The 19,186-nt window shown below is 38.4% G+C and overlaps 1 protein-coding gene across 9 annotated transcripts in view; it reads left to right on the top strand.

Annotated features, from left to right (window-relative positions):
• Window positions 1–1,537: 1,537 nt before the first annotated feature.
• The window catches only part of LOC121255229 (protein SEMI-ROLLED LEAF 2), a 24,533-nt gene continuing 6,884 nt past the window's right edge, over window positions 1,538–19,186 (top strand). Inside the window, exons 1-10 of one of the 9 annotated variants that reach the window (XM_041155520.1) lie at window positions 1,567–1,650; window positions 1,766–1,858; window positions 2,181–2,333; window positions 3,432–3,506; window positions 4,049–4,164; window positions 12,470–12,584; window positions 13,594–13,722; window positions 18,388–18,435; window positions 18,648–18,850; window positions 18,960–19,156. In XM_041155520.1, coding sequence (XP_041011454.1) covers window positions 2,208–2,333; window positions 3,432–3,506; window positions 4,049–4,164; window positions 12,470–12,584; window positions 13,594–13,722; window positions 18,388–18,435; window positions 18,648–18,850; window positions 18,960–19,156 — 1,009 coding nt within the window. In that variant the 5' untranslated portion in view covers window positions 1,567–1,650; window positions 1,766–1,858; window positions 2,181–2,207. The other 8 variants (XM_041155513.1, XM_041155517.1, XM_041155526.1 and 5 more) reach the window with 8 other exon arrangements.

Raw genomic sequence — 19,186 nt, 5'->3', positions numbered from 1 at the left:
TATTTTATATAAAAATTTTAAAAAATTATAATAATAAAATAAAATGAATTTTAAATTCAAACCAACCCAAAAGCTGTGAGCATATGCTACAGCCTTCGCTTTCAATCTTACAAAAAGACAAAGCTGTAGCAATCATTGTGTGGATTCTTTACCATTTCAAAACGTATTCACTAATAAAAATATCTTCTAAAAATAAATAGTCGATAAAAGTCCTCATCTTTTAAAGAAGCTCCCATGGAACTTTACGCATAAGGCATTAATTTGATTATTGAGAGTAATTCAAATATTTTTAGAATATTTTATTATTTTATTATTATTATTTAATATTTTATTTTTTTATTTTATTACTATTTATATAATACTTACAAATACTTCACTATCAAAACGTAAAGTAAACCTTAAGCATGCAAGTCATTCGCAAGCCATTTATTTAAAGGTGAATCCCATAAGAAAAAAGTGATGTTTTACTTTTTTTTTTATGGTAGAGTCCGATCTTTTATAAAGAGTCTGTACAAAACCTTTTATATTTGAGATTTATAGAAATTATTACTCATAATTATTATTATTAAACCCAAGCGTAAGAAGATTGGTTGTCTTAAACTCATCTGAAATCTTAAAACTGTTTATTAAAATAAAAAAAAAATCTTAAAACTGATCTTAACGTAAACTTAGCATCATTCAAGGGTAAAATAAGATTATAAATGTTTTCTATTATATAAACTCTTACAATCCTTTTAAAAGAGAGGAGAATGAGTGATGATTGCAAAGTAACTAGCCCATCAAATTAGGTGCCATTTTGATAGGAAGACATAAATTAAAAATTTTATGTGCTGTTATTTTTATATATTTTTTATGTATTATATTAATGTGATTGATAATATTATTTTTTTTAAATATAATTAAAATAATACAGCTAATCATATTATCAGAGTGTACAAAAAATAAATAAAAATGATTGTATTTAACATAATTCTAAAAAAATAAGCAAATGCAGTACTAAAAATTAAACAAATACAAATCCTAAAAAAAAAAATCTAATCGAAAAATTCATTCCTATCATTTTCCTTGATAGAATTCTGAATTGAGATCAAACCTAATAAAATTAAAAAAAAAAAATTATTAAAGTTGAAAGCGAAATAATTGTGCAGGTTAAAATAGTCAAAAAGGTAAATAGCGGAGGGATATTTCTGTCATGCAACCGAAAAAAGCAGCAAATCGCCCTTAAATCTCGGGACCGTTGGGCGAGACTTTTGGACTTTGGCAATGGAGACAACTGGACATTTCATTGCATGCTCTTCTTCGGAAAAATAAGAGTCACGCAGCGTTAAACAAAATACCGATCACAGCACCATTATCCACCGAAGACGGAATAAAATGCTCTGGGACATCTAATAGGATTAGGAGTAGCCGTTGGCGAGGGGTCTACAGAACAGCCAAAACCTGACAAATGCAATAACGACCCGCCCGTAACTATAGTGCATCTTACCTGAAAACACATTTTTGTTAATATTGTTAATATAATTCGCTTATTATTGGAGCTTAATGGGTATTTTCTTTTTCTCATGTTAATAATGACGTACTAGATGAAAAAGGCCAAGGGAGGGATAATTTCAAACCTTTGCCCCCGTGCCCCATTGGCAATATTCTGAGGTAAAATCAATCACTCAATCAATCAATAGAATTCGATTCCTCTGGAAATTTTGTCATAGTGAATAATCTTACGAGGTTTTTAGATTTCTTTTTTCTAAAGCAGTCTTTTAAACAGCTTTGTACGATATTTTCGGCTTTGAGAGTGGCCCAGATCGCAGTCTCAGGTCTTTGGTTGTACCCAGAAGTTAACTTTCTGTATCTTGAATTCGTGGGTATATCTTTAAATTTGAGATTTTTGGTTTCAATTTGGTGGATATAGTTTTGTTTTTCCTTTTGTTGGGTTTCGTTTCTTTAGAGTTCCTAAAAATTAAAATCTCCTAATTAAATCTGGAAAATTTGTTGTTTCTGATTCGTCAAAACATTGGCAACACATTTCCACTTTCGGAAAAACCATGGAATCTGCTAAATTCAACTGGGGTCTTTGGATTTTCCACTAGTCAGTTATTGGAAACACCATAAGTGCACAATTCTTGGATAGTCTGTAAGATTATGCCAAATTTGCCAATCTGAATTTCGATATCGACTTTCAGGGCCGGAGTTTTGGGTTTTCATAGAAAATGGGGGTTATGTCGAGGCGGGTTGTACCCGCCTGTGGCAACCTCTGTTTTTTCTGTCCTTCGCTGCGGGCAAGGTCAAGACAGCCGGTGAAACGGTACAAGAAGATGCTTGCTGATATATTGAAGGTGACTTTTCTGCTTGACGCAACACCATCATCCTTCAAATTAATATCCTTCAGAGGCTCATTTATTGATATTTTTGTTTGTTTGGACGAAGGGTTGACCTGGAAAATCTATGATTGTAATTGGTCTTGGGGCTACTAAAACCAAGTATGCGCCATCCAGCACTAGTTGGATCTGAAGATTTTTTCCCTTTACAATTAGTTTTATGTTTATCATTCCTATGACTTATGCCAGCGGTGTGTGTTGCCTAATCATGAAGGTGTAGACATTGTAAGGTTCATCACTGTTACTGTTACATTCTTATATTATTACTTATATTAATAAGTAGATATTATTAAAAAAATGCATCAGGCATAGACCACGTAGACAGGAAACATACGAGAGGAGAATATACATAACTAGAAATAAAAATGTTCTTAAGACTATTACTATTAGTAGGGAATTCCTTTTTATGAGTAAATCTTGTAACGAGTTAGTTGGGGAAGTAAGTAGAGGTGTGATACTCCATATTAAGTGCGTATAGGTGATGAATGAGATCTCATATTATTAGTGTGGGAGAAGCTTTTTTTTTTTTTTTTAATAATGATTCGAAGTGGTTCCAATTATACCATTGGTTAATCTTAGAATATAGGCCCAAATGTGGCTTTGGACTTCTTTGGGTCGTTACAAATGGTATTAAAGCTATCCTAACCAAAATTATGGGACTTGGGCCGTGCCATCTATGATGTAATAGTTTGGACAAGGATTTGAGGAGAAGGAGAAGGGGGGGGGTGTTAGATTGTGATACCCCATATTGAATGAGTGTTGGTGGTGAATTGGATCCCACATTGCTTGGGAGGAAGAAGTTCTTGTTCTTTATAATGATTCCAAGTGATTCCAATTGTACCATTAACTAATCTTTTTAGAATATAGGTCCAAATGTGTGTTGGTTCTTCCTTGGGTCGTTGTTAGAGGAGGGAGGCTCAGGAAATTTCAGCTCCATGGTCTCAATTACTTATGATCCCCAAACCACCCTCATTCCCCCTCCCCCCACCCTATCCCAGCAAAGAAAAGAAAAGCATGCTTCTGATATGCTTATTGTTTCCAATTTGTATATGGCAGGAAGCTGAACCAAGTGATAGAAAAATTGGGAAACTTTGTGAATATGCTTCTAAGAACCCATTACGTGTCCCCAAGGTAAGACTCTTTGTTCCTTTTTTCAATTGTGTATTTTTATTTTCCAATATTCTCTTTCATATTTATTATAAATTGCTTGAATTCAACGCATGCTCTTTATTGGCTGTTATACTCATTTTCATAAACCATCTGTTTTTACAAATATTTGTTTAGGTTTGCTACATGCTGGTGCTGGTGCTATCATTAGTTACACTTTCATGTTGTTTTCCAATTACTGAATTAGTTTTAAATCAATAATTTAATGCTCTTTCTTCTCATTGGTTGCCCTGCTTATTTAAGATGGGCTGTGTTATTTTGCCAAAAATTTCACATTTTTCCAGAAATTTTTGGCATTGTTGATCGGCTTAAATGGGTAGATTATATGTCTAGGTCAAAACTTGATGAAAAATGATTGAGGTTTTCAGCATTTGTTACTTATAAAAAAAAAAAAAAAAAGTTTTCAGCATTTGAAGTTTCCATAATCATGTCAAGGTGTAGGTGCCCATCACAAAAAGAAGAATTTCTATTTGCTTCACTCATGTCTTTTAGTGTTGTCTCCGCAGATTACCAATCAACTAGAGCAGAGATGTTACAAGGATTTGCGGAGTGAGAACTTTGGAACTCTGAAAGTTGTGTTGTGCATTTATAGGAAATTGCTATCGTCATGTAGAGAGAATATGTAAGTTTGATGGATTCTAGTCTTAGTTTGATGGGCTTAATTTCCATGATTTTCTTGTGCCATTTTCTCTTTCTAGATAGGATCTCTCTTTTATAATTTTTGTGTACTTTGATTCCGCCTTTTGTACTTTTTAATTGATTTTTATTATTATTTTTTGATAAGTAAGAAGTAAGTTTCATTGATATGAATGAAAAATAGGCATAGCCCATGTACACAAGGAGCATACAAAAGAAAAACGCCTAAATACATTCTAAAAGCACTACATTATAGATAAGAAATCATGCACATTGTTTCCATTAAGAACAATAGCTGAAAACCATAGGAGTAAAGTGTGTAGAAAAAAATTCTAAAGCTCCGCCATTGTTCTCTCTCTATCTTCAAAGCACGTTGCGTTCCTCTCCATCCAAATACACCACATAATGCATAAATGTATCATCTTCCAAACTGCTGTCACTTGGGGACAGCCTTGAATACCCTTCCAGCAGGCAAGCATATTAGCCACCTTTGACGGCATAACCCAAGCAACATTCACTCTACTAAATATCTCATCTCACAGCTCTCTTGTCACCTCACAATGCAATAAAAGATGGTCTATTGATTCTCCGTGTTTTTTGCACATATAACACCAATCTATCACAATGAGGCCCCTTTTCTGTAAGTTGTCTGTGGTTAGAATATTCCCTAGGGTTGCAGTCCACATAAAGAAGGCCACTTTGGAGGGTACGCGAGACCTCCAAATGCTCTTCCACGGGAAAGGTACATTATCTTGTGAAGCCAACATTTTATAATATGCCTTCACTGTGAACTTTTTGTTGCTATTGGTTCTCCATTGTATTCTATCAACTTGTGCCATTGTCTCTCCTTTGGAATGTAGCAAGCTGAAAAATTCTGCAACGGTAGGCAGCTCCCAATCATGGCTATCCCGAGTGAATAGAATTTTCCACTGATAGGAACCATGAGCAAACACTAGCACATCTGCCACCGCAGCCTCCCTATTAGCTACTATACTATAGAGAGCTGGGAAGGCCCTCTCCAAAGAGCGCTCCTCCACACCAAACATCCTGCCAAAACTTGCTTCTGGTACCCTGTCCAACCACATAACGGATGTTGTTTTCGAAACACTGCCAACCCCCCCCCCCAATATATCTCTACAAACGCACATCATACCGCCCCCTCACTAAATTAGTGCACCAACCACCCCAGGCACCTCCATACCTAGAGTCAACAACTTCCTTCCACAATGAGTCATCTTCCAAATGATACCTCCATAGTCATTTCCCTAATAACGCTTTGTTGAAAGTCCTTAGACTACGCACACCCAAACCTCCACTCGATATTGGGGAACAAACTTTATTCCAATTTACAAGGTGAAATTTGTTTTCCTCCCCCAAACCACCCCACAAGAAAGCCCGAAATAACTTCTAGATCCTATTCACCACCCCAACAAGTAACGGAAATAGAGATAGGAAATAGGTCGGGAGATTAGATAAAGTGCTTGTGATTAGTGTAATCCGCCCTCCCTTCGATAGATGCAATCGTTTCCACCTAGCCAACCTTTTCTCTACTTTCTCAATAATCCATTCCCAAATAGCTCTTGCTTTTAAAGTCGCCCCCAAGGGGAGGCCCAAATATTTCATAGGCAGAGAAGACACTTTACACCCCAAGAGATCTGCTAGGTTGCTGATTTGAGGCACCCCACCCACCGCCACCATCTCAGATTTACCAAGGTTGACTTTAAGCCCCGACATGGCTTCAAAGCATAACAAAAGTGCTCGTAGAGCTTGAATTTGGCCCAACTTCGCTTCACAAAAGAGGAGTGTATCATCTGCAAATAAAAGATGTGAGAACATAATAGAGCCATTTGTACCATTACCCACCAAAAATCTAGTTAAGAAACTACCCTCAACAGCAGCCTTTACCATTCGGCCAAGTGCCTCCATGGCAATAACGAAAAGGAATGGAGACAAAGGGTTCCCCTTGCCTCAGTCCGCGAGAACTGTTAAAGAAACCCACAGGGGTACCATTAACTAATACTGAGAATCGGGCAGTAGTAATACAATGACGAATCCATGAAATCCACCTATCACCAAAACCGCACCTCCCAAGAGAGTAAAGGAGGAAATCCCAATTTACGTGGTCATATGCTTTCTCCATATCAAGCTTACATAGGATGCTTTGTGTGCCCTCATTCAACCTGTGATCCAAGCTCTCATTGGCAATGAGAACTAAATCAAGGATCTGTTGCCCTCGTACAAAGGCGTTTTGAGGTTTTGAAATAATTTGCTCCATCACCAAGCTTAATCGATTAGCCAAAACTTTCAAAATAATTTTGTAAATCCCACTCACCAAGCTTATAGGATGGAAATCCTCCACTTCCACCGCCTCATGTTTCTTCAGTATGAGGGCTAAGAACGTCGCATTAAGGCATTTCTCAAATTTCTTGAAGGCATGGAATTCAAGAAACACCTGCATTACATCTCCTTTCACAATCTCCCAACAATGTTGGAAGAAACCCCATCCGACCCAGGCGCTTTGTCTTTAGCCATACTACTGATAACCTCATACACCTCATCTTCTTCAAAAGATCTTTCTAGCCAATTCGCACTCTATATGTCAATTGTCTCAAAAGGCAAATCGAGCTTCGGCCTCCAACAAGTTAGTTCCGTGAGCAAGTTCTCATAGTAATTCACAATATGATTCTCTAGTTTAGTAGGGGGAAGAGAGAACTTGATTACCTATCTTGAGTGTCTCAATAGTGTTGTTGCGCCTATGTGAATTAGCAACTATATGGAAGAACTTTATACATTTATCCCCTTCTTTTAACCAAAAAGCCTTGGATTTTTGTCGCCGTGAGGTCTCCTCCATCAACAACACCCTCTCCAGTTCAATCTCCACCACACTCTTCCTCAACAGTACCTCTTTGGAAGTATCTCCCATCAATACCTGCCCTTCCAACTCCTGTAACTCCTCCATAAGAGTAGTCTTCTGGTTGACAATACTACCAAAGACTTCCATGTTCCACCTCTTTAAATCTTGCTTTAAAGCCTTAAACTTACCTGCAAGAATGAAGCTAGGGGTACCTGTGAGCTGATAAGAAGACCACCAAGAACAAACTTTCTCAACAAACCCGTCCACTGTTAACCACATATTTTCAAACTTGAAATACTGATGGCCCCTATGAACTCCACCACAATCTAACAAAATAGGAAAATGATCGGAACAAACCCGTGCTAGCCGCTTCTGCCTCAGCTCGTGAAAGTGGGCTTCCCAAGTAGGAGAAATAATAAACCTGCCAAGTCTCAACCACCCGCTGCTATTGGACCATGTGAACTCACCTCCAACAAGGGGGAGATCCATAAGGTCCAAATCAAACATAAACTCAGAAAACTCCTCCATAGCTGTAGAAGTGCGAGAGTTACCTGATCTCTCACTTGGGAAGCGAGTGATGTTGAAATCCCCACCCATACACCACGGCACGTCCCATAGACATTATAAGCCCGCCAACTCCTCCTAAAGTCTTCTCCTCTCTCTATCCAACTTAGGCTCATAAATGCCTACATAAGCCCATTCCCACCCATCTACTACATTTTTAAAAAGATTAGCAACTGAAAAAGTCCCAATGCACTCCTCAACCGCCTCCACCACCCTTTTATCCCACATTAAGAGAACACCCCCAACCGCTCCTACCGAAGGCAAATAAGACCAACCTACATACGAACACCCCCACAAGTTGCGAATAAGTCTTCTATCAACGATCCCTAATTTTGTTTCTTGAAAAAACACATCAATCTTCCACGATCGCAATAAAAGATTTAATGCGGAGGTGCTTATTGCGATCATTAAGTCCCCACACTTTCCATGAGAGTATCTTAGGTTTCATGGACAATAGTAACTCATCTCCCTTTCATTCTATGCCTTCCGCCACTCCCCTCCTTCACTTCATAATTTATAGAGCATTCAAGCCTTTTAAGTTCCCTATCTCTCTTAGTGGCGAACTTCGATTGACTATCTTCAATGGCAACAAGGAGAGCCTTGAATTGTTCTTCAAAGTCTGGACAAGACACCCCAAGACAAGCTTGCAGGTCTTCCACTTTCTTAAACACCAAATCTGAAATGAACTGGTTTGAATTCAGATTTGGGGGAAGCATGCGTATAGGTTCAGCGTCTCCCCCATTAATGCACTCCCCTTCACAGATAGCTAACTACAGATCTATCCCTTCTGGCTCCTTCACAGAAAGCTCATCATTTTTTTCATCATGTTCCACTACTCTAGATATCACCATAACACCACTGTTTGAGGCCAAAAATTCTCCAGGTGCCACTTGTGAAGTCTACGACCTGTTATGTGCAGATCCCGTGGCAATGGGGGCTACAGAGGATGACGGCAAGGCCTTCACATCTGCCCAGTTAGTCTTCTCAATCAAAGAATCACCATCCAACATTGTCTGTGTATGCCCAGCTGCCGTTGTCGTTGTCATCAGAGGGACAATAGTGGCGGTTATCGTCGAAGAGAGAACAGAGACTGTCGTCAACCTGTTCTGTGCAGGTCCCGTGACTGTGGGGGCTACAGGAGCAACATAACTCAACTCCACTCCCCTTTGCTCTGATACGGCTTCAGCCGACGACAAGTCTACCGCCGGCACTTCCATGGCCTTCAACGAGGCCATCTGGGTCTTCACCTGCGACGGTGGCTCGGGTTTGTACTTTCAATGGGCCCCCTTCGTTCTAGGTCTTCTTGCGCCAGGAAAGGCCTGTCTGCTTCGGCATCCTCCTGAGCTGAAGCCCAGTTCCCAGCCCACCACCTTTGCCTTCCCTTTGGACTAACCCATAACTTGGGCTTTACCTACAAGCCCACCCAACTGTCCCTTTTCCCACATCCTTTGTTTGATCTACATACGGGCCAAGGCCCGAGCCCATGCACCACTCCCTTTTAGAAAGCCCTTCAACGCAGCATTTCAACTTATAGAGTTGATCAGACATGTACTTCTTCCTCCACTGCATATCGTGCAGTTCCTTCAACACTCTTTCTACTTTCTGCCCCAACCATGCTCTGCCATCTCCTTCACCATACTGATTTCTTGCCGAAAAAAAGTTGCTATCTGACTTTCGTAAGTCTGTTTTCTCTGGTTTTCGCACGTCTTGAGACGACTCCAAAGCTTCCCTATACGATCGAGGCGGTGGTGGAAGGAAAGTTTTACCACCTTCTCCTCCAACCTCCTGTAGCACTACCACAAAGTTTCTCCACCCCGCTCCATCCCTGTCCTCCAGGATAAAAATGAGATTGCGATGGCCTCCCCCACCGTACTCCACCAAGGCCATGTAAAAGCCACGAGAGTTTGAACACCGTTGTGTGGTGAAAGCTCTGCCTCCTTCACGGTGAGCAGAGTAAAACTCATTGCTTCCCATTTTCTCACATCCCTCCAGAGTTCTCGATAACCAACAGACTGTCTAAACCCAAACTTAGGCTTTTCCCAACCTTCCAACCTTTCTCTGTGATGAGCACCTTACTCCCCTCTCTTCTCACTTCGAACGCCTTCGATTCAATGACAATACATTGCATGGGAGGCATCTTCCTTCCAAAGAATAATCCACCAACAGAAACATCGTCAAGAGGCCACAACCACCATCTTAGTCGCGAAAATACTTTCGGAAGTTGTTACGTACGGAAAGAAAAAAGAGGAGAGAGAAAATTGGCTACAATATGAAAAAAAAAAAAAGTAATTTTTTTTTACTTATAAAATAATAAAAAAAAAGTTCATGGGAATATCCATAATTTTTATCACTTATAAAAAAAAGTTTATTTGGGATATAAACAAATTGTGTCGTTTTCATTCCATTTTTTCAACCATTGAGGGTAGGCGGACAAGAGTTTGGAAACGTAATTTTTTTTATTAGTGTAAATAAGATTTTATTAATGAAAACTAGGCATAGCCCAAGTACACGAGAGATATACAAGAGCAACACCTAAGCATGATTGACTAGAGATACAAGGAAATCATGGATATTCAGACCATTGAAGTCTAATACAACCGACCAATGAAATAAAGTGTTAAAAAAGAAAACTCTAAGCCCATCCATTGACCGCTTGCGATCTTCAAAGCTTCTATCGTTCCTCTCCCTCCAAAGACACCACCATAGGCAAATGGGGACCATCTTCCATATGGCTGAGATTTGTGAGTCGCCACGCAAGCCCCTCCAACTTGCTAGAAAATCAACGACATTTCTTGGCATCACCCAAGCTACCCCCATTCTAGCAAAGAACTCGTTCCATAAGGTCATGGCCACCTCACAGTGGAGGAGTAAATTATTCAGAGTCTCCCCATTTTTTTTGCACATGCAACACCACTCTACTATGATGATCTAGCGTCTTTGTAGGTTGTCAAATGTGAGGATCTTCCCGAAGCAAGCTGTCCATACAAAGAAAGCTTCTTTCAAAGGTGCCTTAGTCTCTAGATACTCTTCCTTGGGAATGAAAGTTTGGAAACGTGAAATACTGATGAAGAAAATTTCGCACTGGATAGATCACTGTATTTAGCTGGCTATTGGGTGTTGATCCTGAAAGAGGTTTCAGGTTTCTGCCAGGGATCAATCCCTCCTTGTGGTCCCGTTTGGCTTTTACATGAGAGGCGACTCAATCAAATAGTATATACCTTCTTATGTTTTGATTATTACTTTGATTGCCTAAGTGATGTTGCAAAATTTTCTTCAAAAACTCTTGACAGAGAACCTTATAATTTTCTAGTGATTAGTATTGCTAGTGTTCATACTTGCACGTGAGAAAGAAGCTTCAGTAGCGGAGCTCATGGAGAGGGATGGTGATTTACTCCAATGGAATGTGAGCTTCACTAGGGTGGCCCAAGATTGGGAAGTCAACAACTTTGAAGATTTCTTCCAACTCTTATACTCCATGAGATCGAGCACTCAAAGAGCTGATACTTTGTGGTGGATACATACCAGGAAAGGTACATTTTCAGTTCATTCTTTTCTACAAGGCCCTCATACAACTGCAAAATAATCACTTTCCATGGAGAAGAATTTGGAGAAACAAGGTCCTTCCTAGGTTGATTTTTTGCATGGACAGCATCTCTGGGGAAGATTTTGACAATGGATAACTTATGGAAACACGGGGTGATAGTGGTGGAATGGTGCTATATGTGTAAAAAAAGTGGGGAGACTGTGGACCATTTTCTACTACATTGTGAGATTGCTAGAGCATTCTGGGTCGATGTATTCAGAAGGGTAGAGCTCTGGGTTATGCCTGCTATAGTGGTCGAGCTTCTGGCATGTTGGTCGAACCTCAGCGTCATTCCACAAATTTCACCTGTGTGGAAAATGATTCTTATCTGTATTCTATTGTGCATTTGGAAGGAACGAAATGACAGAACATTCGAAGACATGGAGCGTTTATTGGAGGAGATTAGATTACTATTTGTTAAAACTCTTTTTCTTTGGACCAAAGCTGTAGATTTCAATGACCTCTATTTTCATGATTTTCTTGTTTCTATTTCTTCCTCCTAAATAAGTGTTAACTCTTGTATACCCCTTGTGTACTTGGGCTATGCTATTCATATTAATATAATTTAACCGTTTACTTATAAAAAAAAAAAAAAAATTCCTATACCAAAGAGACTGCAGTGAAGTGAGTCCTCAAAGGACTCAGCATAAGAACCTCCCATTTTTGGTATTTCTTTTTTTTTTGTTTCCCGGGGGGGAGGGGGCAGTGTGTTGCATTTCTAAGTATTTCTTCATTATGAAGTCAATAATGATATACAAAGAGTATTTGCTAAAATTTTGGCAGTCCATATATGTCTAATGCTGCTTTATCATTGCTTAAGATTTATTTTTCTATAAGAATCTGCCAGAGAAGCATGTTTGGGTATGAGTTTAGAGACAGCTTAGGCCACTTTGTGGTAACTAATTGTAGAAACCCCCCATTTTTAACATAACTTTAAGGAAGTGTTATTGGAGGCTCTTTCCTGGACTAAATGGTTGTTGTTATTCTGATTTAGAAATATCACAACTTCTTTAGCGGGAAGGGAAAGCGATGGAGACAAGGACTTATAAGATTGAGGGAAAGAGAGAGTAGGTGATACGTCTCAGGAAATGTTGCATTATCCTTGCTACTTTGCAGTAGAGTAGTCTCACGGGATGTAGACAGAAGTCTTATAGCGAGAAAGTTCACTTGTTGAATATTCTGTTTGCTTGATTGCTCCTGTATAGTTGTTAATTGATTCTTTCTTCACTTTCCACTTGAAAATGAGTATTATTTGTGCTGATATTGAGCAGAGGATTTCAATATGTGCAGGCCACTATTTGCTAGCAGTTTATTAGGGATTGTTCGTACCCTTTTAGAACAAACTCGGCGGGAGGAAATGCAGATTTCAGGTTGCAATACTCTAGTTGACTTTATAAATAGCCAGGTACGTAATGGATAGAAGGATGAAGTTTTGATCTGAATATTTTGACATAGCTATAAATCTATTAATCTATTAATAACGTGGCTTATGCACTTGGTTTGAGTGCATATGGGGAACTCGTTCAATGGGCCCCTGAGTCCCTGACAGAATTTACCACCCTGTTAGTGAAAATTGTAAATTTTCATGCAGAGACACTTTTTAATGTTGTTGACATTGACTAGGGGTGACAATATATGACACGATCTGTGAACCCAACACGAACACAACACGAAATTAATGGGTTTGGGTTTGATGTTAACGAGTTTAGGTCCAAACGGGTTGATCCGTTAAGACACAATTTATTAACGGGTCAATAATGGGTTAACCCACTTAACACGAAATTAACCCATTTTGACCCGTTTAGATTTTATTTCGAAATTAAAATTTTATTATTGTTAAGTTGTAATATTGGTGTTTCTCAGTTTGCTTATGTTTTATGTTTTTATTGTTGGGATTGTAATTTTAGACTTAAGCTCATATTTATTATTGTATTGGACTGTAATATTAGTTTTATTATACGATAAAATTTGAAAAATATTGATATATATTTTTTAAGATATTGTTGCTACTAATAAATATAGATCTTAACTTTTATGTAAAATTATGTTAATTAGTTTAAATGAATTATACGTGTTAGTTCAACTCATTTAGATGAAACGGGTTTAAATGGGTCGTATTATGTTAATTTATTTCTAATTAATTATTAAAAGGGTCAAAATGAGTGACATGACACGATGCGTTATCTAAATGGGATGGATTAGAGTTTGAAAGTTTGACACATTTAGCTTAACGGTTCGGGGTCGGGTTGACTTATATAGTCGAATGTTCATGACTTGAGACAATATGAACATGATCCGAAAACACGATTTGCCACCCCTAACATTGGCAAGATAATAAATGGGAGTGGTTGAAATGAATGGCTAAAGATTGGATATTTGATTTGGAATCTACTGACATTTGGAAATAAAAGTAGATGGATAATACATACACATTCAACTTAGAGGGGCTCATTCCCAAACTTTGTCAATTGGCTCAAGAAGTTGGAGACGGTGAAAGAGCTCTACGTTTACGTTCAGCAGGACTGCAAGCTTTGGCTTTTATGGTACAATTCTTTTTCCCAATCAAATGTCACTTCTAAAAAAAATTGCTCAAGCTTCTGCGTTGGCATATGCTCATACATCTACAGGCTACTCTTTTTCTTTTTCTTGCCCTTGACCTTTTCTTACTTGAGATATCCCTATGTTTAGTGTGTACATTTGAACTTATTCAATTCATTACCTGCTCTCTTTTTTTCTAAATGAGTCTTACATGGAAAAGAAGTTAACATCGTATAGCTATGCTATCAACTTGTCTGTACTATAACACTCATGTTGGTAAAATTTAAACACTGGAATGATGATCAAATTATTTCTTGCATGATAATTGTATGGTACACCACATTGTAGCATCAATTAATCCTATTGTGTCGTGTTATGGGATCAATATGATTAGATTCTATTAGCCTTATATTACACCAGATTGAAAGCTGTATCAATTCAATCTTTTTGTCATACTGCACTACAGGATTGACCTCTCTGTGTACATGGCACTTAGATGTGCAACTTGTGTATGGTTTGTCTCTGCCTTGGGCCAAACATTTATTTTTTTCCCTTTTAGAAGTAATCTCCCATGCCATTTCCTTATTCACTGTTTTACATTATCTAGTTGGATAGCTTTCGTTTTCTTTTGTCCTGTCTTCCTCATTGTTGTTTTGGGGCCTACTCGATGCTAAAAAGGGGGAAGAAGTTGATGGGTGGGTGGACATTAATGCTAAAAAAGGGGAAGAAGTTGATGTTGGGGCTTACTCAATTGCCTTTGACATTATGAAAAAAGGGGACAGGTTAAAGTTGAAAATGGACAGAAAAACTGTTGAGGGGAATCTGGATGTGGAGGGTAGCAGTAGAAATAGTTTATGTTTCTCCATCTAATCAAATTGAAGTAATAACTCTTTTTTTATAGTTAAATTGAAAATAATTTATTGAGATGAGAGTAGTTAATGGCTCAATATATACTGGTCAACAAATGATTGGAAGCCTTATTGTGCAATTCTATGATCGCCTGTTTTCTAAATAGCTCGATTAGCCTTTTTGAATCCATTGGGGAGGAAGAGGTCATGTGGCTTGAGAGGCCTTTCAACGAGATGGAGGTATGTAAAGTAGTGAAAGGTTTGAATGGTGACAATGTTCTTAGCGTTGATAATTTCTCATGCCCCTTTTTAAAGTATGTTGGGATGTGATTAGAAACAATATCATGCGAGTGTTTCATGATTGTTAATTTAGGGCTGGGAGCAGGTCACCTGAACTTGCCTTGACCCCTCCAATCCACTGAGCCAACAGCCCGGGTGGTTGGATTATTATGTTCTTCTCTTGTTAAGCGGGTGGGTACCCCACCTGTCTGTATGCTTAATACCCCATACACATATAAATAGAAAAAAAAAAAAAAAAAATCCTAATTTATATCTTCACCAGCCACACCTCTCTCTTCCCCTCTTCTTCTTTCTTGTTCTCTCCCCTCTCTTCTTCATTGTTCCTCTCTTCTTTGCTTCTTCTCTCTTGGGGCTCATGGCCAACGGCCTCTCAAGGTCTAGAGACCAACGACCATGGTCGTGGGTCTCACGAGGTCCAGTGATTGTTTCATCCCCTATATTTCTTTCGATTTGAGTGTAATCATTTGGTTTGGATTGGAAGGTTTGGGTTTGTGGTCTAAAATCTCGATTTTGGTTTGGAAAGCAGTGCAGAGATGGTTTGATGGATTTGATTGGCAGGGGGAGCGGATGGAGGGTTGGGTAATCCACCAGCCTGTTCAACGGGTATGACCGAGTTGAGTTAGGTGGGGACAGGGGCAGGGTGGGAATTTTCCTCCCCGCCCAGGTGGGGGTGGATCTACAAGATTACAATCCTTTAATTTTAGTGAACGGGAGGGGTCTACAAAATCATCTCTAAGGTTATTGCTAATAGATTGGGTTGGGTGGTTAGAAAGATCGTTTTAAAGCCACAGAATACCTTTGTTAGAGGTGGCCAAATTTTAGGCTTTTTTCTTATTGCTAATGAATACTTGGATAGTAGCCTGAAATCTGTAGTGCGTTGGGTATTATGCAAACTGAGCATGGAAGCACATATGATCATGTCAACTAGGAATTCCTTTGGTGCCTTCTCGATGTTAGTGAATGGCCCATACAGCTTCTTTAGCAGCTTCTAGATTGTGACAAGGAGATCCATTGTCTCCTATGCTTTTTGTCATAGTCATGGAGGCACTTAGTAAGATGTTACCGGCTGCAGTTGATGGGGGTTTTATATTAGGATTTCTTTGGGTGCTGGAAATGCTGGTGTTATTAATTTATTGCATCTCCTGTATGCAGACCATACTATGGTGTTCTGTGAGGCTAACCCAAATCACCTTTGGTGTTTGTGCGCTTTATTCCTGTAATATCCCAGGCTTAGTATGAGAAGGTGGTGAATGTGATCTCACAGGGCTTGGGAACGAGAAGTTCTTGCCCTTTTAAATAATTTTAAGGAACTTCAATTTTAACATTAGCTAGTCTTTTGGAGTAGAGGTCCTAATGTGGCTCAGTCCTTCATTTAGTCATTACAATTTCTATGCTTTGAAGCCATTTCCAGATTGAAAGATTAATTTGGCTACAATGGAAGTTGCTCTTGTGGGGCATGTTGACAATGTGGAGAGCTTGACCAATTCCAAGGCAAAGATAATTGATGATGAAGTTAGAGAGAATATTGAGCATCGACTGGTCAGAGGAAGGAAATGTATTTTTTTTTAAGGTGATGGGATTACAATTATTAAAAGCACTCTTTCGAACTTGCCTAAGTATTTCATATGCCTTTTCACTCTCTTCTAGCATGGCTGATCATAACGTGAAGCTACAAAGGGACATCCACATTTTTTTTGGGGGCGGGTGTTTAGGGGAAGAACAAAAATACCAATTGGTGAGTTGAGCCAAGATATGCTAGCTGATATCTCAGGGCAGTTTGGGGGTTTGGGATATGCTCAGGTTTAACATTACTTGGGAAGTGGTTTTGGTGGTTCCAACATGAGAGAGAAGCATTGTGGAGAGTAGTAGTGGATTCTAAGTATGGATGTTTGTGGGGTGAGGTGTGTTCTGACGTGTTCCAAGGAAATGTTGGGGAAGTTTCTAATTATATCGTATTTGAGATGGGAGATGGATCCGGAAGTAGATTTAAGCACGATTTGTGGTGTGGTGAGAGGGTCCTCAACGAAACTTTCCCTGAGGTCTATAGTGTTGCGCTTTATAAGGAGGCTTCAATAGTGGACAATACGGAGACTTCAAGTGACTCTTCAGTTGAATACAAGCTTCATCAAAGCAGCTCAAGATTGGGAGATTGATGCTTTTGGTAAAATTTTTAATATGTTGTATTCCAGTAGAAGGTGAAGAGATCCTTCGGACCCTGCGACTGGTGCTGTATGTGTAAGAGGAGTGGGGAATTTGTTTATCATCTTCTATTTAACTCTGAGACTACAAGTGGAATGATAGCTTCTTTAGTCTTGTTGGAATGGCTTGATCTGTGCCCAAAAGAGTCCTGGATCTACTTTTATTCTTGGAGAAGGTTGGGTGGCAGCTCACAAATTGCGGCAATATGGAAGATAGTTCTTATTTGCCTCATCTGGTAATTTGGAAAGAAAGGAAGGGTAGAATCTTTGAGGATGGTGAAAAGATGTTATAGGAGCTCAAAACATCTTTTCAATCCATATCCTAATTGCTTGGATTGTTTCTATAGACTTTATTGGGTTAAATTTACATGATTTTATTATATCTTTTGCTCATTTTAGATAGATGTCTCTCTTGTATACTTCCTGTGTACTTGGACAATGCCATTTGCGCTTTTCATTAAAAGAATTATTACTTAATAAAAAAATTAGTTCTACCACATTCTCTAGCTTTAAGTTCAATCTAACACATTCTCTATAGCTTCTTGAAAGTTTGGATTTTTAACTGATATGGGAATTATATTCTTAATTTTCTTTTGCACAAGTGATTTTAGGAAACAACAGCAAATGATGTACATCTAAATCTTTGAAACCATACTGAAAAGAATAATGATGAAAACTACAACACTATCACACCATTATCCTTCTCTACTGGCATGATAGTACTTAGTAATCCTTGGATGTTTATTTTTTTTACAAGAATTGATCCAAGCGTCAATAAGTATAATCACGTCAGTAGAGTAGGATAACAATGAGATAGTAATGTATATTCTAGCATTTTCCTATTGGAAATTATTGGTAATGTGAGATTCATTGGGCAATGAACTAGCGCCACTATATACAGCTTCTCTCTAGAATGGTGAATAGAGGACCATATAAATGTCACTATCTTTCTATAGAAGTATTAATGGAGCTTTTCTGAAGCATGGTAGGAGTGGCGACTAGATTCATCCCTCTCAATGATGCCTTCTTGGAGTAAATGTTTTTTATTATTTTACTATTTTATTATTTTTCCTTGGAAATTTATGTTTTGTCCAATTTTATGTTTCTTTTCCTTCTATAATTGCTTCTCACTGAAGGTTTAATTTATTACTTTGTTCCATATATGCTGTTTTTGCATTCGATTAATATATAGTATATTAGATTTTTCATATTTCCTCTTCTTTCACAACTCCCTTGATCAAGGCCATCTGTCTAATACATCTTGATGTATGCTTTTCCCACGCTCTTTGACTTGCCTTGTTTTTTTTCCACTATGTTGTGCTAGGTATCGTTCATGGGTGAGCACTCCCATATCTCAATGGACTTTGACAATGTGAGTATTTTTGCCTCGTTGTCAGTTTTATTGTTAATATTTTTGACACAGACACCTTATAAGATCAAAATAAGTGAGAGTTAATTTTGTAAATCTTTGGTAAAAGTTTAAGTTTTATTTCTATTTAAAGTGACAGGTGTGTGGCATTTGGATTTTGGGCATTCTACATAAATATGAAATCATTTTTACCATTTGATTTGGTTCTGAAATAGATCATATCAGTGACCTTGGAGAACTACATGGATCTCCAAAATAACACCGATACAAAGGAAGACGGACAATATTCTCAATCTGAGGACCAGTGGGTTCAAGGAGTACTTAAAGACGAGGAACATGGCTCATCTTTCCCTGATATCAGTAAGAAGGTTCCTTCGTTGCCGAACCTCATGGCTAACCCTCATTTAGACCCTACAATGTAAAGCTTTTCATTTTTGGTCTTCAAAAACCACCTTTGGTCCATATCATTTTATTGAGAAATAATTAATACTCCTCTAACATCCTTGCGTTCCATTTGCATTTCACAGGGATACTTCCAAAAATCCTGCTTACTGGTCAAGGGTTTGCCTGTACAATATGGCCAGATTAGCGAAGGAAGCCACAACAGTGCGGCGTGTGCTCGAACCCCTTTTTCATAGTTTTGATGCTGATAACCATTGGTCCCCTGAAAAAGGAGTTGCCTGTTCTGTTTTGATGTATTTCCAGTCACTTTTGAAGGAATCAGGTTACACATAAATCTTTAATACTCTATCTG

The sequence above is a fragment of the Juglans microcarpa x Juglans regia genome, chromosome 1D, assembly GCF_004785595.1.
Source record: "Juglans microcarpa x Juglans regia isolate MS1-56 chromosome 1D, Jm3101_v1.0, whole genome shotgun sequence".
Taxonomy (NCBI): Eukaryota; Viridiplantae; Streptophyta; class Magnoliopsida; order Fagales; family Juglandaceae; genus Juglans; species Juglans microcarpa x Juglans regia.
The sequence above is the reverse complement of the archived record's forward strand: the minus strand, read 5'-3'. Positions and strand labels throughout refer to the sequence as shown.